The 26,104-nt window shown below is 42.2% G+C and overlaps 1 protein-coding gene across 1 annotated transcript in view; it reads left to right on the plus strand.

The window, feature by feature from the left end:
* Positions 1-224: 224 nt before the first annotated feature.
* The window catches only part of xylt1 (xylosyltransferase I), a 77,546-nt gene continuing 51,666 nt past the window's right edge, over positions 225-26,104 (plus strand). The window contains exon 1 of the mRNA XM_044188879.1: positions 225-606. Within this exon, the coding sequence (XP_044044814.1) occupies positions 334-606 (273 nt within the window). The 5' untranslated portion in view covers positions 225-333. The remainder of the gene's footprint in view (positions 607-26,104) is intronic.

Genomic DNA, 26,104 nt, shown 5'->3' on the forward strand with positions numbered 1-26,104 from the left:
AACATTTGCAGGTATTTGGTGATTATCAGAAATCAGTCTCTTCTTGGAAAGATGAACATTTAGGGTGTACTAACTCATACAGAGAGAACAGTGAGTCCTGCAGTAGCCTGGAGCATCATGTCTGTCTGTCGCTGAACATCCTTCACCACACGGTGGCCCTCTGCCTCTCCTCCTCGATGCTCCTCCTCGCCTCCGCCGCCGTAAAGCTCAGCCCCCCCTCCTCCTCCTCCTCACTCACCACCTCCTCGTCCTCCCTCTACTTCCACTCCTTCCTCCCGTCGCGCTGCGCAGAGCCACAGACGGTCCTCCAGCTCCGTGCAGCCCGGTGCGAAGATGGTTGGCGGCTTGTGTGCTCGCAGGTTGGCCCGCCGGTCGCGGTCCGCCCTGATAGCTGCCCTCACGGTGCTGCTGGTGCAGACGCTGATTGTGTGGAACTTCAGCAGCCTCGACTCCGGCGAAGACAGGGAGAACGGAGGCTCCAACGTGCGGGAGAAGAGGGACCGGGTCGCGGGCAACAAAGCCGCCGGCAGCGACTATTTCCAGCACGGGGTCCAGCAGCATCATCCTCCGCCCGGGAAGGGGACGTCTCGCCACATACAGCAGCCGGTAAGACAGAGGCGCTACCGATGTAGTCATATTATATCCCCGCTAAAAAGACACCGTCTCGCCGTGAATGAAGCCCGGAGGGGTTGGCAGGCAGGTCAAAACATCTCCAGTTTGCGCTTTTTTGGGAGACAAGCACACGGCCGGGCCTCAAAATGAATTCATGTTTGATTGTTGTCACTTGAACGGAGGCTGCCTCGCAGGGAGACGATAGGATGTCTGAAGCAAGACAGACGCAAGCGAGGCTTTTTTAACTCGAGCATCCTCAGCCGAATGCGTGCTGAGGACAGGAGCCACATTGCGCCGTTTGAATGAACGCATTCCGGTCCAGACTCCAGTTTAAAATGCCAAAGCTGGGTATGAAATCTGAACTCAGCGTGTAGTTCACTCCAGGGCAGAATGATAGCATGGCAGGACAAATCCTTTCAGAAGATAGTAGCTGAGGAGGTGCCTGAACAGCAGAGTCGCTGACTGAGGTCATAGCTGTCACGGTCTATTTGGTGTTTTAAGTCAAATACAGTAGCTGCGTGGCTCAGCAGCCCTGTCTGAGCAAGACCAAATTGAAACTTAACCTCATTTGCAGAGTTGTTTTTGATGAGTGTACAAAGATTAGAGTCATCTGTTGTTTGTGGAAACACAAACAGTTTTATTGGTAGTGGCAACATGAGACTCAAAGGTCAAGACAGATGTGATTGTGGAGTCAAAGCAAACATGCAGACCAATGAACATCGTGCACACAGAAGGAATAAATGATGTTAAAGATAGCCTGTGGAACTGTGTCCATTCAGGAAGTAGAGAAGCCAATGCCCTGCTTTGCTCACTGAGAATGTAAGAATTGGCTCCCAAAAAATCCAAATGTTTATTTGTAGACTCCAGTGACTGCTCCCTGTGCCCCGGAGGCTGCACACAGAGCAGGTTTTGTATTTGTACAGTGCTTCCACACTGCATGTGATTAATTTCTTACAACCTGATGTCTGGAATTAAATTCTCGAGCATCTTGCTCGCATGGTCTCTCAAGCAGTTATGCTGCCCTAAAGAAATTGGACACGGTTGTTCCTGGCAAACGTGCAGCACCTTCCCTTCACAAAGCTGCCAGCCGTTCAAGTACAGCCTTCTCTTCAGCCACCATGCGACCAGTAGATGACCGGCTTTGATGTAGCACGATACACTGTGGCCTCCGCGCTCAGTCAGTCACTCGGAGCTGTGCACTGTATCATCTGTCTCCTCTGCAGATTTTTCAGTGACTCACTCACTTCATCTGGTAGGACTGTTTGTCCCACCTGCCGGCATCTCCACAGTACAAAGTCATGCTAAGGACGGGTTCTATTTGAGTCTATTTTTGGGCAGTTGGAGAATCTGCTAATGAAATATCACTGTACTATCTCTGTAATAGTGCTGCAGGGACTCAGAGTGTGTCTGTAGTGCTCATGAGTGAGTTTACATTATACCACTTTAGGGTATTGTTGTTATTTGTTGTATGGCATTACTGCAATGTTCCTATAAGAATTGTACATAAATTTGTAATGGTGACATAACAGGAAGTGTGGCTCACTTGTGTCAGAACCTATTCACGCTGCGTCAACACCGATTTGTCCAAATGTGTTTCACTATTAAAACACACAGTGGATCTGCACCCATGACCTTTTAAAGAAGGGGTTTCATCCCTCATCGCCTCGAGGCACTTCACACAGCCTGTATGCCAGTCAGTCCACCAGCCAGGCAGCTCGCCTGCTGCCTGCCTGTCAGTTTGTCGACTCGATCGCAGTTCTGTGGCCCCCAGACTTTTAACATTAAACTGTTTTCCCTCGGCCACATGCATCCCCCCTCAATTGGTTAATCACTGCATTTTCATTCTTTCTCCCTTTATGGGTGGCGTTTGTGTGTGTGTGGCTTGAGTTGTCCAGCCTAAGGGTGACGCATAAGCGTCAACTGATGCTATATGAGGCACCACGCCTGAGAGAGGGGAGAGCAGCACTTTGATCCAGAATAGAATGAGCCAGAAGCTACAGCATGACAATAGCAGAATTTCTATGTGATAACTTGTGTTGGATGGAAGCATTATGCGGAGCTTTGGGTGTGTCATCCCAGCAGGCAGGAGCTACAGCTGTCATTAGTGGTTGTCTCCTGTTGTGTCTCTTGAGGGATATGCTGCTAGAGAGCGTAGATGTTTCTTCTTTAGTCCAACAGACACCACAGTTTGTTGTTCACATCTCCACTGCCTTATATATCTGGATATAATCGCACAATTGACATTATGTTAGCTGTGAGTGTTAAGTCTTTTCACACAGACAGTGGCTACCTGTTGCAGATTCCCCATCAAAAATGTCCACACTTATTAATTGGTCTGTCTTGTTTTGCCTGACATCAGTTTATTACAGGAGATAGCATCACAATTATTATTAATAGGTGCTTATTAAGGCGGTCTTGGTGATGGATGTGAAAAACAGTTAATGTGCCAGAATTAAACTAATCTACCTCTAGCAGGAGACTGAGTAAAGCTTTTAAAAGCTTCACATCTGGTCGTCAGAGTTTTCTTTCCATCTGCCGCGGTAGTCATATACCGTCATGATCCCCATGTGCCCAGCGGGTGTCCAACTCACACATGTTGTAAAGAGTTTCCCTATTAGTCATGGTATTACAAGTAACATTACCTCTGATGTAAACTTTTTCCATTGACACTGAGATTTCCTAATGGTTTCTAATGGCAAAGATGGCATTACAAACCATCTGAAAAAGCACATACACCTAATTTTTTTTCTACATGGTTCCACATTATGGTGATAATACACACGTGACAAGCTTACCCACAAAATATTATAGATTATATTTTATTATAACGATGTTCACCATAATTATTTTCCCACAATGGCTCACTTGGCTTTGCTGCAGACCAAATTCATACAAAGAAATGAGTGCAAGCAGATGTTTTTCTTGAATAGTTTGTGACTGACAGAAGCTGTTGTACACTCTGAGAATTTAGAGAAGCAAAAAGTGGAAGAAAGTCTCCAACTCCTGTCTCATCAGCTCTGTGCGGGTTCAAATATGTGACCGTAAATAGTAATGTTTTTATGTAACTTTAAATAACACTTCTTATTCTCATATAATGGTGGCTACTCAACTGCAATCAAAGTTTTTGAAGTTGTTTTTCAGGATTTAATGAGAATAAATGAACCCTTAGATGTTTGGCAAAGACAGAATTAACATTAAAGGGATTGAAAATGAAATAACTTACTAAACACCCCAATCATGCTGGATTATCGTTTAAATTGTAATCATGTGCATTACAAGAAACAATGCACTGTACATGTGTTTTGCATTTAGGAGCTTTGCTGAAATCTATTGTTGCTACCAGTCTATTCTCCAACCGCCACCACAACCACAATGTGATTCATCCCACTGTGTCCATGATCACAATGCTGACTCACACAGACACACACACGCATACTGTACACACCAGCACTCGCACAAACACCCAAAATTATGTATGTACGTACGCAGATGAAGCGGAAGCAGCTCCACACAAACACACCCACATACACATACATATTTATAGTTCCACACACACACACTCACACACACACACTCACATACCGTATACACACCGTATAAGAGCCCTTTTTTTCCAATTTCCTTTTTTTGAATTGGCACATAGTGTTAACGACATAGGTTGTGACGAGAACGTTGTACAGTCATAGCTAATGCAGTCCTATTAGCTTGAAATCAAAATTCGAACTACAGTTTGAACGCGGGAACAAATCAAGTATCAATTCCAAATTCACAGAATGTGTGAGAAAATGTACTAGTTTTTCGGAAATGCATCCACATTCACAGTCAAAAATGAGCTTCCATGTGCATGATTTACAGTATATAAGCACAACAGGCTGTGTCTTGTACTCCAGCGAGGGGATTTCCAGAAAATGCACATTCACTCTTATCTATTGTATCATGTACCCTGCTGCCCACAGAAAAATTAGCCTGTTGTTTTTCTCTTTGCTAATGTCAAATGGAGTAAACTAGCAAACTGCGCTGAACGGATAATAGCCAGTAATGTGAGGAAGCGTTTTGGATTTGATACCACTGATAAAAGAAATAAAAAATAAAATTGTGGAAAAGGGCAAAGGCTGTTAATTGACTGTAAAATGCAACTTCCTTACAGTAACGTTAGCTTAACGTCACTTAAGTGAAGCAACAGCAGAGGACCAATGTCAATCCTACAACATTAGTTTTAGGATTTAGGATTTAGTTTGCGTTCAAATTACAGTTTATGTGTTAGTTCTCATTCATTCAGACTTGATGTTTTGGACAGTGACCGAATACATACTGTATATTGCAGAGGACTATTACTAAAGTATGCTATTGTGTGGTGTTACATTTTCAATGGTGTTAAAGTTTTTTAGGGCCAGCCTTCTCGTTTTTCATTCCCTGAAAGTCTTTTCATTCACTTTGTGACAAAGCCGCCTTTCTCACCTTTCCCACGTGTTTCAGATTCAGTTCTTTCTCACATTGCGTTTCTGGCAGTGTAGTTTGTTCCAGTGCCATTTCATGTGCCAGTCACTGTCAGTGTTGGTTTTTGTATCATAGCAAAGCCATTTTAGCAGCGGTAATTGGCAGTTAAATTGGCACTCCCCGAAAGTAAATCATCTTGGAGTGTGAGCTATTCTGCTTTAAACAGACCTTTGAACATACATAATTACAGTCCAGAGACACTCAGAAGATGCACTGTGTGATTTAAAATTTCAAACGTCCCAATCATTACATCAACAAAGTGTTACTTTGTAAAACCTGTAATGAGGGAAAAGTAAAGTACAGCCTGCCCATCAGTCCATCCATCTGTCGTTGTGATTTCGCACACAGAGAGCTTCTTTATAAAGTGCCGTTAGTCTCAGAGAGAGGTGGAGACATATTGAGATCTGAGGGTAGAAGTATGCACCTCAGACTTGAAAGAGACACATCGAAAACTCAAGACACTTTGATGTTGAAGAGTAATTTGTATACATGACACTTTCCTTCTTCAAAACCTGCAATGGAAAAACATTTTATTATTATCATAATGCAGTATATCGTTAAAACCCTGTCATGTTATCTCACTAGGATGATCCTACTCATATGCAAAATACCAGTGTCAATATGGAATCCTAAAACTTTAGACTATGTATAGTTTGTAGACTGAACATTTGGGTATCCATAGCAGCTGAACCATCACAACACGGACACTTACCTGCGAAACACTCCTTCTAACACAGGTGCTGAATGTACTGCAGGCCTCTTCAGTGTGGTATCCATGTAATCTGTTTACAGATTTCATGGATACCACAGCAGCAGCCTTTCTCTCTCTGTCCCCCTCTGTCTCTTTGCTGACTCTTGTGTAAAGGAGGAATAGACATTTAGCTATTCAGCAAGTGTCAGGATGTTAGAAATACTATGCATGCACTCGGGAGCAGAAAACTCACTGGCATGACTCACACAGTCCTGCCAATTATGTTGTCTCTTGCTTAGGAGATGAGAGTAGAGCAAGTTCCATTATCGTATTGTAATTAATAGGGTAAATGGATAACTGCATCACCAAGTTAATAGCAAACAGTGTGTTGAGGGTTTAACATCAGCACCGTATGTAAAGTATTCTACTTAAAAATAGTAATGCAGTCATGAAGGATAGGGCTGGTGTTTTTAACATTTCAGTACGGGAACTTTTTCTGTCGAATTAAAGAATAAGAAGACTCTGACCAAGCATCAACAGTTTTTGATACTCATTGCTACAGACGCAATTTAAGAAGGATGGTTCAATATACAGGGCTGCAATGGGACGGGAATCATTCGAAAGCCAACATTTGTATATTTTATCACAAAGTTAAAATGTCTGAACGCTTCTTTTTTAGGGTTGGGAACCGAAAACCGGTTCCAAATTAATACCAAATCCAAAATGCAAAAAAACTGGGTACCAGTGAAAAAAATTTCAGTTCTGCTTATCAGTTCATGATATCTCTTTATTATTGCAAACAAAGGCTACATATCTGCCAGGACCTGTCTGCATCATGCATCAACGCAGCAGCATGTCGATTTGGCCAACGTCATGCATGGGTTTTACGCTGTTGGTTGGACAAAACAAGCAATTTGAAGATAGCATTTTTCCCAATTTTGTGATGTCTTATTGACTAAAAGATTAACCAATAATTGCACGAGCGTTGTAGCTCCATACGTAATCTTTGAAGAGAGTCAACATGGCTTTTCTGTCATGGAGACCTACAGATGGGTGACATGTGAAACGGAAAATCAGCATAAAGGGTTGTAATAAGGTGTCGGGCCACCACAAGTCTCCTGAACAGCTTCAGGGCCCCTTAAGATAGATTCTGGTACTCTACTGATTTTTAAACATACCAACAAAAACATTTGGTACCAACATTTGGTGTTTTGGTGGTGGTGGTGGTGGTGGTGGAGAGTGTCGTCTGACATGTTTGTCCAAAATCTCCAATAGGTGTTCAGTTGGGTTGAGATCTAGTGACTGCGAAGGGCCATAGCATATGTGACCCCTCGTGTCCTGTGTGGAAGCAGTGACATCTGCTTCTCCACAAATTTATTCAGGTTTTTCCTTTAATTTGTCACCTGTCTGTATTTTCTTGTATGTAAGCCCAGTACCCATTACTTTATCACAGACACATAACTTACTATCCCTTCTCCTCTCTTAGACTGTGTATATGCCTGCATGTCTGTGTGTGCTTTGTGCGCAGCTTGATGCCTTTGTATGCCTCATCTGTAAAACTGCAAAATCAAAGATCATAACTACTGTTCATCTCTCTCCTGTCAAGTCTATTCAAACAAACCTCACCATTACCACCAATTAGAGTTGCATCGCTCTGTGTCAACCCACCCTCCACACACACACACACACACATCACCACAACTCCAGCTTGGCCGTCTCTCCTGCCTTTGTGAGACAGCCTGCCCCCCACTTCCCCTCATCCTCCCATCATCCTCTGCTGCCGTTACAGATGGTTTCATTCCCCAACACATTAATAACGCATCATCCAGATGAATGAAGCTATATAATACCTAGCGTTGCCAATAATCCCATAGGTAAGAGGCTTAGCAGACATCCCTGAGAGAGAGACAGAGAGAGAGAGAGATAGGAAGACTAGGCTGGGGGGGGTATCCATGTTGATATATAGTGCAGAGCTAAAATGCTGCACGCACACAGGTTTGGACTAGATCATCACCATATGGAGGGGTTATTAGGCCAATCGCTCAACTCCCTTGCTGTTTAGTAGTTGCAGGGTTATCCCTTTAAATAGATCTGCTGTAATTTATAAAAAGAGATCAGTGCCAACTGTTTTAAGACACTATACTTGAATTACATCCTTTTGAATTTATCATCATCACATTGAACTGCTCAATGAAAAGAAATGTTTTGAAGAAATGTAACTCAAAGGACACTATTGTAAATTCATTGCAGTGTTTTGAATTTTAATTGGATTATTGTAGACTTAAACTTTGATGTCTCTCTGACTGTCTCTTGTTCTTCCTTAATACAGATTAAAAGATTCAGTGTCTGAACGTGGGAGAACATGCTGGTTCTAGTTTTCATAAGCTACTGGGGCCAGTTGCAGAAAGGATGTGATATTGGGTCCTTAGGTACAGTTTTTAATACAAAAATAACAAAAAAAATGAAATAGCTTGTGAAAACTAAGACTCCGCATGATTGGCCTTTTATTTTTAAGCCCATGCACAGCATATGTCTCAGAGCTTAATCTGAACTGAAAAGAACTGCATTGAACGAAAAAAACTGAATTTAAGCCCATGAAAACTTAATTTCTCAATCAGCTTCTTATTATGAGCAACAGTCCTACATAAACACAAAATAATCTGACAAAGTGAGAAGAGATTTCTGTGTCATTGCTTTTGTCTGTGCTCTTTTCACTGGTTTGAAGTGGGTGGCTCAGTTGGAAAAAGGTGATGTCATCTGCACCAATCAGAGTTGATCAACTTTTTTTTTTACAAGCATTATAAGTCAAACCCCATCCACACCGTCCTGATGAAGCAGATATTAGCTGAGTATTTGAGTCTTAAACTTTTAATTAAGTTAAATTTTTTTCCAAACTTAAACTTTGGCGCTCACGAATATTTAATGTTATCGAGAAATACTCAAAGGAGAACACAGATTTTCCATGGATTGGCTATAGTTACTCCCACTGTGAAAACATTTGTATAATGTCTCCTGTAGCGCTGGAGCAGCTTTGCCAAGTCTGAGAAAATAACCCTGATGATGTCATAGTGGTGTCATTAGGGTTATGCCAGTGTGGAGTTAGAAAGACGTGACTGCTTACCAACCAGGGAGGGTCTAACGTAAGACTCCAGTTGCATTATGGGAAATGTAGCAACCAGCCTTTTTGGGTCTTGACCTATACTAGGCACTAAAAATCAGTATATCCCGACCTCTGCTGCACAGAGTTGGACCATTCTGTCTCTGACGTCCTCCTACTTTAAGGAACTGCAATAATAAAATGCTGTAGTATATCTTTAAGATTTGAAACACAGTTTTCAGGGGTTTTAATGTCATGAGTAAAAGGTAAAGTTAAATTTGTAATTATGCCTCACAAACTCAAATTTTGAACTAATGTATTCAATGAATGCATTTTTTTTTAATTCACTGATTCCTTATGAGCACGAAACATGGAAATTACTGGAGCTAAAATACAACCTCTGCTGACACTAACCTTTATTTATAGCCAGTAGAGGGGCAATAAGTTGTAAAAAGTGTTGTGTTTTATTGATTGTGTTTCGATACACAAATTCTGTGGAGACATGTATTTTAGGGAGGATGATATTTTTTTCTATAATGGAACATAAGTTAATTTTCTCTTTATGGTGTAAGCTGCCAAGCTGGGAGGTATGACATGATGAGAAGCTGCACTAGCCTTTTCCCATCGGGTCAGATTGCCTGTAGTGGCAGTCATATATCCTCTTTGTTGCTGATTTTTCAGCCTTGATCACATTGAGTACTGTATCTATAGCATCTATATTGTAGCCCCTGCAGCACTCACCATGAATAGACTTCTGTAGGGGATCATTAGACAGCGAGTGTGTGTGTGTGTGTGTTTGTCTCTCAACCATAATGGTCACATCACACTGAAAAGCACTTGACAGCCTTGTCGTTGGGGAAGCATACGACAGATTGCCCACTTCTCTGAAATCGCTGCAGTGCCGCGACACATACATGCTGATCCACATGTAACACCCAAAGGCACATGAACATGTATTCACACCCACACAGAGTATGAGCCACTGCCTTGCTATCTCCTCCTCAACACACCATACACTAATCCCCATGAATTGTGTTATTCTAATAAGACGGGGGGGTTTGTGACAGAAAGAGAAAGGAGTACGTGGCAGTGGTGAGGACACGGGGTAATGACACGTCGGCTGGGTAGAGATAGGGGCGATTCGGCCTGTCAGGGAAAGCTTTTGTCCTTCCAGTCCCGTGGAGCAAGAGGAGAGGAACTGACAGCGGCGCTTTTCTTCTTCTTCCTCCTCCTCCTTTTTTCTTCTTCTCACTACTGGAGCTGAATGCCAGCAGCCCAGAAGACTTGTCTCTATCTGTGATTAAGAGAGAAAGTGAGGGGATAAAGAATGAAAGAGAGATAGAGACAGGCATAGAAAGAGAGACAGATATGAAAGACAGAAGAGAGCTGGAGGAAGAAATGTTGGGGGGGGGCGAGAAAAGATAAATGTCTCATCCCTTCTACAAATCTGACGTCGATGCAAATCCCGGCGTAATCCTCAGGGGAACCCGGTTTGGTTAGAAGGCTTGTTAGTGTAGTTTGGGCCAAAGACTGTGTGGTTGGAGACTGTTTCTGGAAACTAACCTGAGTCCAAATGGCCTCCATGCATGCAGGGATCAGATCTGTAATTTTCCCCTTTGTTGATGAAGTTTAGGATTTAGAGGTAAGCTGATGCCAAGACACTGATCAATCTGGTTTTATCAAGCATCTCTAAATAGGAGCTCTGATTTAGGATTACACTGAAGAGGATGGTTGAGGGAATCTGCCCAATAATCCCAGTTCACCACTGCCACTTCAATTCATTATTCACCCTGATGGATACTGGCTTCTGTTAGATATGTCTTTGTTTTATCCACATCTGAATAACATTACAGTGTGGCTCATGCTTTGAAATGAGGAGAACTTTTGTTACGCTTCATAATGCTATTCAACCCTACACACTCTTGAGGCCAGTTATATAATCGTCATCATAAACGCAGAGAAATTTGTAGAAAATTATGCAAAAGGTATTTACAATTTTCATTTCACCTCAATGATTTTTTTGGTAACAACCAAAATGTGTCAGTAGCCAGTAGTATTTAAAACTGTCATGTACCGTAACTTGGCATCAAATGTCTGGTCGGATTTTTAATCAACTTATTATTTGATCAGATAGTTCCTATTCCTGTATGTCTACTTGTGTTTGAACAACATTTAACATTTGAGAACTTTGGCTTCTTTTGTTTAATGAAAAAACAATTGTAGAAAAACATATTGATATTTCTCCAAGTAAAATATAAAACCATTATGGTATTGGTACCAACACTGGAACCGAAAAAAAAAGTTGCAGCCATAAAATATGTATTTTTGGATTGAAATGTTTCCCGCACAATGTGGAGTAAACAGATAAGGAATATATTTGTTTTATCTCCTTGGGGGCAGTGCAACACATTGTAAAGACAACACTGACCTATTATGACCATATAAAGTTGAAATAGCGAACAAGTTGTTAACACATTCAGCAGACACGCAGAAATGTTAACATTAATTTCGAGTTGTGTTTCTAGCCACCTGATGAATGTCCAGTATTCATTTTCTTCTTAGCTCTGTTTTTGGTCTCCACCAACTCCAGAGAATAATATCTGGCTCTTTAGCTGCTAAATGCTCTACTATGTTCACCAGCTAGTGGCTAATGTTATCTGTCTGCTATTTGGTGCTGGGCAGGTAGTGTTATCAAAGCATTTTTACTGAAAACATCTGCCGGCTGTAGAAGCAAGGTTGATGAGAGCAGTGAGAGTGAACCAAAGCAGTAAAGTTGCGGGGCATAAAATCAAAACAATAAGCTGAAAGACACTAAAATGATCCATAGAGCTGAGGGGACCTGCGAGCTGAGTAATAATAATCTGTGGCTTCACCACTACAAGCGATACCTTTCACATTACGCAGTCATTTGATCCATTGTTTATATAAAAATATTGATTAGTGCAGCTTTAAAGCTACATAAAAGCATGGTTAAAGGAACAATTGGTAACATTAGGATTCAAGTGGTAAATATCTCCTGTAAGAATACCTGTAATGTGGTAATATGGTGGTGTTTGACCTAGAAGGTCATACCTACAGAATTACCTCACCCGTTACATACTCATGACACAGTTACCGGTACATTGTATATGAGAGAATCAAGGTTTGTTGAATAATCCCATCGCTGGAAGGACAGTGAAGCAGTTCAGCTGAGGTTGCCTTTGCCTCAGGGCAGCCACTGTACGGGATGTTGGAAGGTACGCTGGAGACAGCTAGGACGTACTAGTTAGATATACACACCTGCAGACATCCACACAAATGCATACACACTCCCACGCACTCTTCAGCGTCCCCTCTGTGCTAAAGGCGCACACCAATAGAATGCATAAAATCACAAAATATTCTTCCTTCCTGCATTGCAAAAAACACTCACCCACAAAAGCTCTCTCACAAACACACACACATGCTTGCATGTACAGAAAGGCCTCTATCTCTCTGCTCCTTGGCTCATGCACAACACACACACACTTTGAGAGTAAATAAAATTATAAAACACTCTGTGCGCCACATGAATATCTAGCTAGCTCTTCAGTATTCATGTTAAACCACCATGACCAGCCGGAGAGCTCGTACTCATTACTGAACAGGTGTTTTCTCCATCAGCAGTGCATTTAGATCCTGTCTGTCCTTCCTGCCTGTCTCCACTCCGCCGAACGCCTCAAGTGCGGAGCTCGTGAGGTCTTAATGCAGACGCATCCTTGACTACTTCCTCACCCTCTTCATCCCTGGATGCTCCCACTCCTCTCCCCGGTCGTCCTCTCTTGCCTTCACTTCTTCTCCCGTCTCGAGTGGGGATGTCTTACCGCACTGCTGAGTCGCTCAGTGGTCCTCCAGACGCCGCAGGCCTCCCAAATCACCTTCAATGAGGAGCCCTGCAGAGGCTGTCGCTGCTGGGGAGAAATTGCGCTGTAATTGAGCTGCTTGATAATAATACGTTCTTCTCTCTGATTTCCTACCAGCGGTGAATCATCAACACCATCATCATCGTGCCATCACATCAGCAACGCTCCGCAGACGCTTCCACGCTGCCGCCGCCGGAGTTGACCTGCTCTTTCACTCGACTCTCACTCTCTCTCTCTCTCGTCAATTGCTCTCGTTCCACTTATTTTATTCCCATTTCCTCTCTCTTTCTCGCTTCATCCTCGTCACTACTCGGTCCTCTCATCTGTCTCCAACCATCCTTCCCATTTCTGTTCCATTTCATTGGACGACATGCCTCAGAGGTATACAGAAATTACAATGTACAAAAAAAAAATGTGTGTGTGTGTGCGGGAGGGGGGGACAGAGGAAGAGAAGATAATTAGGATGGGTGATTGTATGAGCACAATGTCAAATGCCTTTTTGCTAGGTACTTAAGGCAGTCATGCTTCTATGGCAGGAAACGGGGAGGCTTGATCATTTTGGTGAGTTTCCTTTTTCGAAAATGATCTGAATTTCGAACACTTTGAACATTTAACCCATGAGTGCTCTCTTTTTCTTTCCATCCCCATTCAGTTGTAAAATATTCTGATGTTCTTGCATAAACATAAAACTTTCATAGGGCATAAAGGTCTCTGTGTTTTCCTCCATGGCATTTGCAGTTTGTTAAAGGTGAGGGAATGTGTGTGTGTGTGTGTGTGTTCGCATGTAAATGTGAGAAAGGATGAGAAAGAGTGAAATTGTAGCTGAGCAATATTGGAAAGTTGGTTAAATTATGAGGAAAGTAAAAAAGAAGTCTTTGTGGTGTAAAAGGGAAAAAACTGAGACAGAGGGTTAATCGACTCCCAGACAAACGGACTCAGATGTAAAGAGAAAAAGAGGTTAAAGGAAAGCGAGCGCTTGCCAAGATGGGTTTTAGACTTGTGTGTGTTTTTTGTGTATCCGCTGTGTGTGTGTGTGTGTGTGCGTGCGCGTATGTGAGAGCTACTAGTAGGGGTGGAGTTTACACATGGCTTTCAGAGCTTTAACCATCCTCATGAGAGTTGCCTTTCCATAGGAGAGAACCATTAGGAAAATCATTGACTGCTTATTGGTGTCAGCACTCTGTTTGTGTTTGTGTGTGTATGTGTGTGTGTGTGTGTGTGTGTGTGCGAGCTCAAACTAAGAACAATACTGCTCTTTTTTTCTCACTCTCTCTCTCCTCCGAATGACCAGTCTAGCTTTTGAAGGGGGGAGGTTGGGGCTTTTTTTGGACTTCTTTCTTTGTCCTCAAGTTTCCCTCTTAACTGCTGTGAGTGAAATCCGTTTTACTCCGGGAAATAGGCCTACAACAATCTTTTTATGTAACTCACTTTATCCACAGGATAGATGAATACGTCTTTTTTCACGGAGGGCCGAGCAGGTCTCACAGCATTCAGTAACTGTCATACATGCTTCTTTATTTTATTTTTTTTGTTATCTTTGTTGTTATCTTTGGACAAGGCTTGGCTGCTTCTATGGAGCTGAATTATGAGTACACCAACCACATACCATACTACATGCAAAATAGTCGCAAGTAGCTGGTGTATAGTATATACTGTATGGATGTACTTCAGTGTGTGACTAGAGTTTGTGTGTTTATTAATATTAGCCTCCTGCACATATGCATGTGTTCCAGAGGTATATGGAGTATGTGGACATAATTGTCTTAACTGCTGAGAAAGAGATTTGGTCAAGGCAATTATAATGCAGCCAGGGCACATCTGCTTGCTTAGCACTCAGTCTATTTGCCTAAAAGACACAAATGACTGCAATTTAACAGCAATAGAGGGGGACTGTAATGAGTTGGTAACTATTTGCCTGATGTGAGTGTGTTGCTCTAAGGTGAGAAGAATAATCAAAGGAATAAGACTGCATTTTTGCTGGCATTATGTCCAATGGCAGCAATGGAGATTAATGAGCATGAGGTTTATTAGCTTCTCAAAACTATTCTGCTACCTTTTTCTTACCTAATTCTTATTTTTCTTTTATCCTTAATAGACTCAGAATATAGCTTATATATTACTTCTGCTGAAGTTATTCTATTTAAGACCTGATGGGGATTTTGTTGGTTATAATGATGCCTGGTAGAAGAAGCTCCACATATAGATACAGTTAGCCACAGTTACATGTTCACATGCACACTAGTGTCCCCGTTAAAGGAATAGTTCAACATTAGTTCATTAGTGACCTTTAGAAGAGCTGGTTGGCAGATTTTAGTAACATTTGGACAGAACCAGGCTAGCTATTTCTCCCTGTCTCCAGTCTTTATGCTAAGCTAAGCTAACCGACTGCTGGCTCCAGCAAGCATGAGTCATTTGTGCACCATTTGAATGACCTCAGTTGTTGAGGACACTGCAACTTTTACCACTCTACTGGATTTAGCCTCTTTCTTTGTTCAGGAGCAACAAGTGATCAATTTTCAATCAATTTATTATCATAGTTTTTGTTGTTCCAACTAACTACTATGTGTTTTGTCAATTTAATGTCAATGATTTACAGTCAATGATCAGAAACATGTAAAAGGTGTTGGCATCCCTCAGTGTCTCAGTTTCAATCCGAGCCACTTATTGGGGGTCCAGATTTCTAAAACCAGTATATGATGTAGATTTGAGGTTTGAAATGATCTCAGCTCAAGGTCCACTTACTTCTTATTCTGCTTATTCTCGAGCTTACAACAACCGTATCACATGGTCTTCATCAGCAGATGGAGTTCGCACCATCTGCTAATGAGGATCGTGTGTTACGGCCGAGAGCTCCATAATAAGCGAGTAAGTGGACCTTGAGCTGAGGAAAGACTCAAATCCCGATAATAACTTAGACTGTCTGCAGGTAAACATACTTGGTGAGTATTACACCTGGTATGCTTTTGAAGCCACAAATCACAACCTGAGGAGGACCACAGCCATCACCATGGAGTCACAGAGTTAAGTTGCCATAACCCTTGTTTTTGCCACCCCAACGCATATTTATATTATTTAAGTGAAGCCAAAGAGTGAAGCTTTCTAGTGGTTTCATATTATAACAACTTATTTGATTAAATAAAATGCTTTTTTCATTTTCCTCCTATATAGTAAAGCTAGTGTAGGTACAGTGTGTAGCTCCACTGCTCCTCACAGTCACATGTCTGGAACTCTTATTGCATGTCGTGCTCTCTGTGCGCACACTGTCACATCGATCCTGTTTTTTCTGTGCTATGTGTGTTAGCATCCACCACTGACACCAAGGCAAATTCCTTTACATTTATTTGACTTGAAAAATTAAGTAAGAACATAATCCCTGTGAGAACCACAGTACTATACAGTGTTTGCTGAATTATAAATGCAGTGTGTGTGTGTGTTGAGTGTCAGATGCCTGAGATCAAACTGTTTGTTTCAAGCCAGGCTCGTGCTGTCAGACATGTGCACTGCATACTGTATATATCATGTACAGGGATCCAGTACAGAGTTATGTTACTTATGTTTAATGGATGAAGGGTTGTGAGTTTATGATGGCACTTGGCTGTACACACTCTGTATGTGTGTGTGTGTGTGTTTGTGTGTTTGTGTGTGTGTGTGTGTGTGTGTGTATAGAAGTGGGGTGGGGGTGAGGAGATATGTGCATGCTGCATTGAACATCAAAGGTCAGGGAAGGTGATAGTTCTCTCTCATTGTGTGTGTGTGTGTGTGTGTGTGTGTGTGTGTGTGTTGTGCTCCACATGGCGCCCCAGCCTGCAGGGGGCCCGATGATTCAGAGGACACAGGCTGCATGGCGTGCACTGTCTTTGACCCTTCTCTACAGCAGCTGTTAATATAACGCTGCAGCTGTGTGTTTGTTAATGTTGTTGTGCTGGGGTGATACGGGTTACGTTTGTCATACACTTGTCACTATTAGTATGCATTCATTGTGAATGATATGTACATCTTTGTGTGTTTTTCATATCAGTGTACAGCTGTTTGTATTTAGCTCCCGCTGGGTCACCCCAGGCCCTTTGTGCTCTTGCCAGTGTCCTGCTTTGGCTCCCAGGGGCCCCGGAGACTTTTTGCTCAGATATGCTGACAAATTGATGGTGCTGGACTGGCTAACTGCTCCTTCTGTGGCTGGCACCGGCCGCAACGTACTCTGAATACCAAACGACGGCCGTGAGCACTTTTCTCTCTCTTTGTTTCCCACAATCACACACACACAAAAACAATATGACATCATCGCGCAAACCCAGAATTTCATATGGGCCCAACTTGAGGAAAAAGCACAAAATCCAGCCTAAAAGCTGGATCAAAAATCTAATCCTCAACTCTGGGGGATCCGATCTGAGTTGCTGCGGGGTCTGGCTATTGGCCATTGCTTCATTTCTCATTGCCCTCTCTCTCTCTCTAGCTCGCTCTCTCAAATTTTGGACAGCTGTTTCACACTGTGAAAAGGGGGGAAAGTAGCTTTAATTTTGCCAATAATGCCTCAGTCTGTGCATCTGCTGTGTCGGAGTGATTAGTGCAGCAGAAGCTGTCTTTACTATGGTGACAAGCCCATATGCTTTCCGTATGTACTAGTAAGCGTTAGGCTTGATCTGTCACTTTGTATTAGAAGGTGTTTTACATGGAAATATAAACATTAAATCTTTCCCACAATACAGTGGGAACAGGGGGAGTTAGTGTGTTTGATTGAAATACATGTACTTGTACAGTCCGTGTGGTTTTGGACATCAAAAATGGTTTAGAAAATACAACAGACATCAATATAGAGGGCTTTGAGTTAATCCAAATGTCCAAATGAGTGTATGTGTGTGTTTGGGGGGACATTGGCTAGTGATTTGATAAATGTGTGATAGATTCTTGAGTCTACTCTCACACACTCCCCCACACGTGTACACAAAATTGTCTTTACATTCACAGTGTGAGTGAACCCAGTGAACCTGAGCTATCCCTACACTCCTCAGTAAAGATACTCCTTCTCGCTGCATCACACACTCACACTCACACACACACACACACACACACAGAGGGGGCTCTGTATGGCTCTTTAACAGTTTCCTCTCAGACAGAGGGCGTTTAGCTCCAGTCCGGTTTCGGTTTGCCACACAGTGCACCACTGTAGCCGGCTAGCCATGCCTTCAGTTTCCGGGCCTTTAGCTGCACCAATCAGCTAACCTCCACCACTTGCCAAGGCTAACCACATAATTACTGCACTCATCTGGCCGAGTGCAGTGCAGAAGCATGATCCTGCAGTTGCAGAGAGCCGCTTTAGCCAAACCCTCGAGCACATGAGACTACAAGGCTAGAGCTCAGCCCTCATAACCCTCACTGCAGTGTGGTGAAGATAGAGCCGACTTTCTCAGTTTATCTTTCTCAGAAGGTCATGGATTAGCAATCCTTGGGCCTTGTAGCTCTGACTCATTCTTATGGATCAGCATCGAGCACAGTCAACAAACCAGTATCGCAGTACAGTATGAACTGCTCTGAGTCGTGGTAGGAAAGTCTGATTGGTGGTGGTCGGACTGTGTTGGAAGAGGATCGTACTGGCATTCCTCTGGAGGGCTGGAGAGTCACTCTGCTACACCAGCGCTTGAGAGGGGGCCAGACAGACTGAAGAAGCTGATGAATGAGTTTTTAGGGTGCGTGGGAATGGCAGGTATATATGCATTTGCCCTAGTTCCTTTTCATACCTAATTTGTGTATAGCATACATATGAGTGAGTGGACATGAATGCCATGATTTTCCCCTAGCTACATCCTGTCCCCATAACAGGAAAAGAGTAGACAAGTAGTAGACAAAACCCAGCCAGGAAATACTTTAATTGAACGTCTCTCGTTGCAGTCATTCATGAATCATGGGGACTTTCTCAGCCTTATGTTTTTTCCTGTATTGTACGTCAGAGAGTAACAGCGGAACTGTCAAGATTGTAAGATCTAAAAGAACTGGATTAGTGTGTCAACTAAATAAATAATTTGATGTTCCTGTACAATCGCCTTTTTTCATCTCCATCTCTCTGCTTCTCTCAGTGTCTCACAGAAAGACAAACCCCACACATCTCACAATGTTAAACAATGCTGTAGGGAAATCTTTTTCAAATCAATGTAGTGGAAATTGCATTTGCCATCAGTCTGAAAGGTTCTATAGAATTACTATATGGTTATAGAATTATTATAGGATTATTATAACCCTATAGTTGATGCTGCCTGTGACATTTAGTCCTTACAACAATACGTTTGGTTGCTCTCTATTTAATTTTTTTCATTTAAATTAATTTTTTCTGCATCATTAACTTTTCATAGATAGGGAAAATTAGGATAAGAAATCCTGAAAAGCTACACCACTCATCAAGGGCTGCAACTAACTTTTAATTTCATCATGGTTTGGTCTATAAAATGTCAGACATTTTTAAATAGCTTGTTATGTCCAGCAGTCCAAAACCCAAAGATTTCAGTTTACTGTCATAGAAAATTAAGAAAACAAGCAAATATTCACACTTGCGAAGCTAAAACCAGCACATTTTTGGCATTTTTGCTTAAGAGATGACTTAAACAGTTAATTGATTATCAAATTTGTTATATATGTTTTTGATTGATTGACTAATCGATTAATTGACTAAATGTTTTAGCTCTACGCCCATCCCCTAACATCATATTGTACGCCAATGTGAACATTGTAGCAATTATTTTTAATGAAATGGACAGCTCTGGTCTGGCGTAATTCTGCGTTTAAACAAAGCAAACAAGCTGAACAAGCTGACCTTAAAGAACTGGCACTTTCAAAGTGATCAAATGCTCTCGCTTATGTTAAAGTTGCACTTGAACACAAAACGAAGACCACAACTAATACGTAAGTAACAGCAGACTGTCTTCTAAATCCAGAATAACATCATCATCGTGGATATTAAGGTCCGACTAGAGCCACACCACCAAAACTACAGGCGATGGTCGACCAAAGATTTTTAACCACGACCCAACAGCGCCCGAGAGCCGACAGTCAGCTTGGTGTGTCGGGGAGCTTACGCCTACTAGCTGATCGTAAAAGAGAATTGCAACCAGAAAGATAGTACCACAGTTGTGTGTTGGACCCCTTCAGCAAAGCACTTAAGTCATAGTAAATGTCCTGCTGTGCCAATGGAAAACTTGTAAAAGATTTTGCCTTGTCAGACGCTTTGTAGAAAAGTAATTTCCTCTTGTTTCTATTGAGGCTGGAGATAAGCCAAGACTCCTGGTACACTAAGGAACAATTTACAGATTATACACATTTTCTCTTAGTAGTGGTAGAGAACAACATAGTAGAGAACAAACACACTCACATACACACAAGTGTGCATGCTATAAGCTTTAGGAACTTGGTATAAGGTGTTATGAACAGTCTTATGCAAAACATGAACTTACACCCACACATACTGTACACACTGACCTACTTAAACATACATGTGCACATATACAGACACTTTTTCAGCTGGCGTCAGGCCCAACATATACACATCTAAAAGCTGACAGAGCGCTTCACAGTTTTTTCTTTTTTTTGTTTTATTTTTTACAAATCCTGTAATTTCCTTCCAGCACAGAGACACTGAAAAGAGATTTCTTTATTTAAACCTGCCCATGTATTTAATTCCACGATTCAATTATGTATTTACCTCTGCAGTGTTTACTTTTGGCAAAAAACACCATACATCATTAGTAAGATAACCCGCTGAGCAAAACTGACAAGTACGAAAAAGAAAGGAAGAAAGAGGATGAGAGACGAAGAAGGCAAATGACAAACATGATGAAATAAAAAAGTTTTTCGAAATAACGCTGCGTGGGAGGAGATTTGGAGTGACCTAATTAAAATGTTGGAATCCTGAGAGGAATAAATTAAGAAAATGTCAGTTAGGCTGAGCCGGAGGAGGGGAGATTAAGAGGCGCAAGCTCGAATACTGTCTTATTTCTGCTCTTCTTCTTCTCTTTTATCGCTGCTGCATGGAACATTGGTCTTTAACAACAACATAGAGAGTTGGTGTAATATTAACCATTTGAGTCCATGTAGAGAGTTTGCAAAGACATATGTGAAAAGAAAAGGAATGGTGTTGCAAGTCGAGAAAGGTTTGAGCTTTCGGTGTCATGTAAAAAAAAAAGTTGAATAGGTGTGTAACTAGTCGGACACAGCTGATGTTCTATTCTTCAGACTTCCTGTGGAAACTTTGAAATGAAAATGGAATTCTGAGAATAAAAGAAGAAAGAGAGAGACAGGAAGCTACAGAGCTTCATCAGAAGAAAAAGAGTTTCCCCTCGGGGATCAATAAAGCATTTCTGATTCTGATCAAAATAGTCCCACCTTGCAGTTTAAGCAGCTTAAGGTTTCCACATCATTACTGTACTGTAGCACTATAAATGCCACTGGTCTATTAGCATCAGCTAGCCAGCATCCTCGCTGACTTCCACCAGCCGTCCCAGATACATTCCCCCTGTGGAGATGCTCCATATGGGGCCAACATGTTTCTGCTGTGTTGGGCAGGACGGGACCATACGGATGCTGTCGGACTGCATGTAGCGTGTATTAGAGCAGATGACAGCAATGGCAATGTGTCGATTGTCAACACAGTGAAGGAAAGGGATGGCATGAACAATGAGAGGGGGCCGAGCAGGGGATGCAGGGAGGAGAAGGAAGAAAGAACAGCTGGTACCAAGATTGGTGTTATTTAAGGATGACTAAGTGACATGTTGACAAGAGACAGATAAGAGGACCCCATGGACCAAAGATGAAAAAGGAAAGTATCCGTGAGCCTCTGATGCCAGTGTGCTTTAGTAAAGTACAAGATCTTTGATTCCACTTCCCTTTGAAGTGATCTATGGAAATAACACCATGTGGCATGCATGAATTTGAGCATTGCGCAGCATCCCTAATGCTGAGCCTTCACAGTCTGCATTGACTTGGACAGCCACAGCCTTTTCCACATGATTTGAAAACATTACACCGGTATGCACCCACACACTGTTTGTGCAATAAGAGCTTACTTTGCTTTCAATTGCGATCAATTCAGAAAGTTGGATTTCATCAAAGTTTTATCAATGAAAAACTTCTGCACCAAAAAAGATGATATATTTAATCTATGGGACAATAATCGCTTGCAAATGAATGAACAGCAATTTCAGTTTACATTTCCTAGCGAGCTGAAATGAGAGTGAATTGCCCCCTAACGCTTGCGTGTCACACTCCAGCACCCAGACCCACACTATAATCCAGGCGTATAGTGTTTGTTCAGAAGGCATCCAATTCCCTGCTGCACTCCACAACAACAACAGCAGGTCATTTGTTTCAATCTAACAAGAGATGGTTGCAACATCTATTTTTCTCTCGATATCTCCCAAAGCCTCCCCCGGCTGACGGGGGAGGCTTTACATAATTTCTGTCATCATTCCTTATCCCAAACTTAAATCTCCTGTGGACTCTTAGGTGTGTGGTGCTCTACTCTCCTGTGCAGTACCATGCAGCCGTGGGTCTGTGTTGGTGGTTAGTAGTGTAACAATGGCTGTGGGGCTACACTCCACTTAAGCTGTCACGCCTGTAAGTAACAGCAGATTTCAGTGTGAAGCAGCTCATCTGTTGGTGTGTGTGTGTGTGTGTGTGTGTGTGTGTGTGTGTCTGAAAAAGAGAAGAAGAGAGGGCAATCTGAAATATAACATGGCACACACTGTAGCTTATGGGAGAAAGCCTGACTGTTGCGGTTTCACTTGGTCTGTTTCCATCCACCTGTTGTTATGGACTTTTCAAATTTGCCCGATTAAAAAATAGGCTCTGATTTTATGATTTGATCTCTGTTTTGGTAGCGACTGTGGTGTAGGGATGGCAATATCGACCTGTCAGTACGTCAGTCCACCTCTTATATCTCAACTGCTTTTGGATGGATTGCTACAAAATCTTGAGCAGACATGGTTTCTAGATGATAAATCCTAAAGACTTTGGTGATCCCTTGACCTTTCCTCTAACGCCACCCTGAGGTTCACATTTGTGGTTTTGAGTGAAATATCTTTACAATATATTGGATTCATGATTCATTTGTGGCCATCATCAGGTCTACATTCCATTTTGTCTAATACTTTGGTTTATGACCAAATTCTTGCAATGACATTCCCATCAGTCTCTGCTGTACTTTGGTGTGGTTAGTGCTAATTAGCAAATGTTAGCATGCTAACATGATAAACTAAGATGGTGAACATGGTAGACATTATACCTGCTAAACATCAGCATGTTAGCGTTGACATTGTGAGTATATTAGCATGCTGATGTTAGCATTTATGTTAGCATTTGGTGGAAAAGTTGACATATTGAAAAAGAGAAAATGTGAAAAAGACATACAGGAACAGATTTTTGTAAAAGACCACCTAAAAAAGCCCCAAAAAAGAATAAAAAGTATATTGTATAGTGTATTGTACGTACTGTGACTCCCCTGCTTCGAGTCCAGATGAGGGGCCCTGGCATGTCAACCCCCCCATCACCATAGCAGCTGATAAAAACATATGTATATATACATATTCATAAAAACCACCCCCCAAAAATGACCTCCTAGATGTGAAACAGCGATGAAATGTCATCATTTATCAAATTTACTGGTGCTCAATTAATTATGTAATCTTGTGATGTCCTCTTGAATATATTCAATTCAACGGTAGTTGAAGGAAACACTGATACACATTTTATTTTGCAGAAATTTCATTGTAATGAACACATAACAAGAGAGGGTCAACAGGTATCCTGTCGTCTGGCAGAGCTCAGTAAGCTTTTCTGTCTCTCTCTCTCTCTCTCATTTCCCTTCCTTTTCTCACTAGTGTTTTTTAAGCATTTTTCTTCATTTGAGAAATTCCCTGCATCTTTTTCTCTTCTGCTGTACGTCTGTGTCTCATTTGTCTATTTTTCCTCTTCCTGTTTCCCTCTTCTTTTTTTTTCTTTTTTTTTGCTTCCACTTACTTTCACACGGTAGCTCTGTCGCCTCAGCACTTCTCCCACTGTGTGTGTCTGCTGCGCCCAGTGTGTGCGTGTGTGTGTTTCTTTTCCTAGTGACATTTCCGTGCCAGGTGTGACAAATGGCAGGCAGAGAGGAAACATTTATTCCCTGTGGTGAGCTTAATTAGCCTATCAGCTAAGCCTTGGCACCAGCTTGTTTTGAAAACCACACACACTTGCACACACATTTATCCTCAAGTAAGAATCCACCAACAAGTGCACACTCAGGCATACACACATACACACAACAGACAAATCACTTCAGTACATGAACCGCATAGATAATTGGACAGTACAATTAAATGATGTCTAAATCACAGCTCCAATCCTTATTTTTCGTCTCTGGCTTCACATCCACAGAGACTCAGCTGTAACCAACCTCATCTTTTCTCTATTAAAAGGTTAAATCATTTACAAATTACAGCTCTCTTCCAGCAGTTAGCATATGGTGGGTGTGTAGAGGCCATACAAGGCCAGCAGGCAAGACTGGAGGAGAAACAGTGAAGAAATCGTATGTGTGTCTCTTCTGTGTGTGATTTTGTGAGCAGGGTATCACGTTCAGTGCAGTTTTACACCACATACCCATCTGCGTGTGTCTGTGGGTGCATGTGTGTGTGTGTGTGTGTGTATGGAAACATCTGTCCACTTCTGTGCTGGTCCATTGTCATGCCAAACCCAACATATGCAGCTGAGGGATGGAAGTTGGGGGGTGAAGGAGGAGGAGGAGGAGGAGGAGAAGTAGTCCTGGTGTCCAGTAAACCTGCAGCCAAGCAAGGGAGCTGTAACACAGCGCTGCTAATTACACACACACATGAATACAAACACACACACACACTCAAGCGCATAAATGTGCTTTCAACTGAATGAGTGGTGTCTGAGGGCCTTTCTTTGTCTCTTCTTTCCTCAATCTGTGGACACATTACAGACATTATTGGCTGCAGAAGAGACTCCCTGTCTACCTCCGTCTTCGGGGGGCCTGGCATGTCCCTGTGCACTCCCGCTGCGGAGAAGGAAATGAAAGCCAAAAATGTTGCTGATGTGTCTCCCTGCTAAGCTCTGGGTTTCTGGGCTTTGATGCCAGCCAGGTGGTGGAGGGGATATTAAGGTGCCCTTTAAGGGTAGAAATGGGGGAGGTGAACATTGTAATTTGACCAGATTGTGTGGCGACTTGTTTTGGGTGTGGCCTGGTCCGGCAGCCCCACTGGCAACAAATGGCTTTTGATGTCGGAGTTAAAAGGTTTGGTGGGATTTTTTTGGAGAGACTCCATGCTGCATGTGGGATTAGTGTTGGAAAGTTAACAATGACTGCTTGTGCTTGTTGTTCTCCAGCACCTCAGCAGTTCAGCTGATTAGCTATAATTGCTGGAGAATTGGATTCTATGTTTGCCGGTAAATGATTATTTAAATGCATATTAATGTGTTCATAAAGTCAGGGTGAAGTAGGACCATATAAAAACAGATTATTTTTTGGTGATGACAAGCTATATCACATGGTGAAAGGGGGCTTGCCTACATTTTGTACATTTTTGCTGTCCTGTTCGTCTTTATCTACACAATAGCACGTTTCCATTGTCAACATCTCTGTCTGTCATGATCTCTACCCCTGCAAATTCTCCCCCAAGCTGGTACTGTAGACACAGCAAGAGTGGGCTTCCTGGTTAAACAGGTGTTAAAAAGTAACACGTTACCCACTGGTTAATGAAGACAATCCACTTTGTCCCATCAGGGTCTGGCATTTGTAAAAAGCCACTTGTTGGCTGCCAGGAGATTAAGAGTCATGATAGAGTGAGAGAGGAGAAGGAAAAAGCAGCTCTGATGCAACTTTGTTTCTGAAGAGTGAGTTAACAGTAGGGTGGAGGCAGCAAGGATGAAGGACCTGGCCAGTCATTCGCTGCTGAATGCACCCATGTATAACAAAAAGTGCCAACAAACTTGTAATTTTTTGCCACAGGGCTTCAGGGATGGCAATGTCCGTCGGCCGGTCGGTCCCCCACTTGTGTCCAGACTGAAATGTCTCAACAGCGATAGGATGGATTGGCATGAAAGTTTGTACATGCTGCCCAGATGATGAATCCTAATGACTTTGTTGATCACCTTTTCATCTAGCACCAAATGTCTCAATAACTATTGGATGGCTTGACATGAAATTTGATCCAGACATTCATGTCCCCATCCCGATGAATTTTAATAACTTCTAATCACTTAATTAAGCACCATCATCAGGTTAAACTTTCAGTTTGTCCGATTCTTTGGTTTATGACCAAGTACCTGCAAGACTAATGACATTCCCATCAG

Source organism: Siniperca chuatsi, linkage group LG3, assembly GCF_020085105.1.
Source record: "Siniperca chuatsi isolate FFG_IHB_CAS linkage group LG3, ASM2008510v1, whole genome shotgun sequence".
In the NCBI taxonomy this organism is placed as follows: Eukaryota; Metazoa; Chordata; class Actinopteri; order Centrarchiformes; family Sinipercidae; genus Siniperca; species Siniperca chuatsi.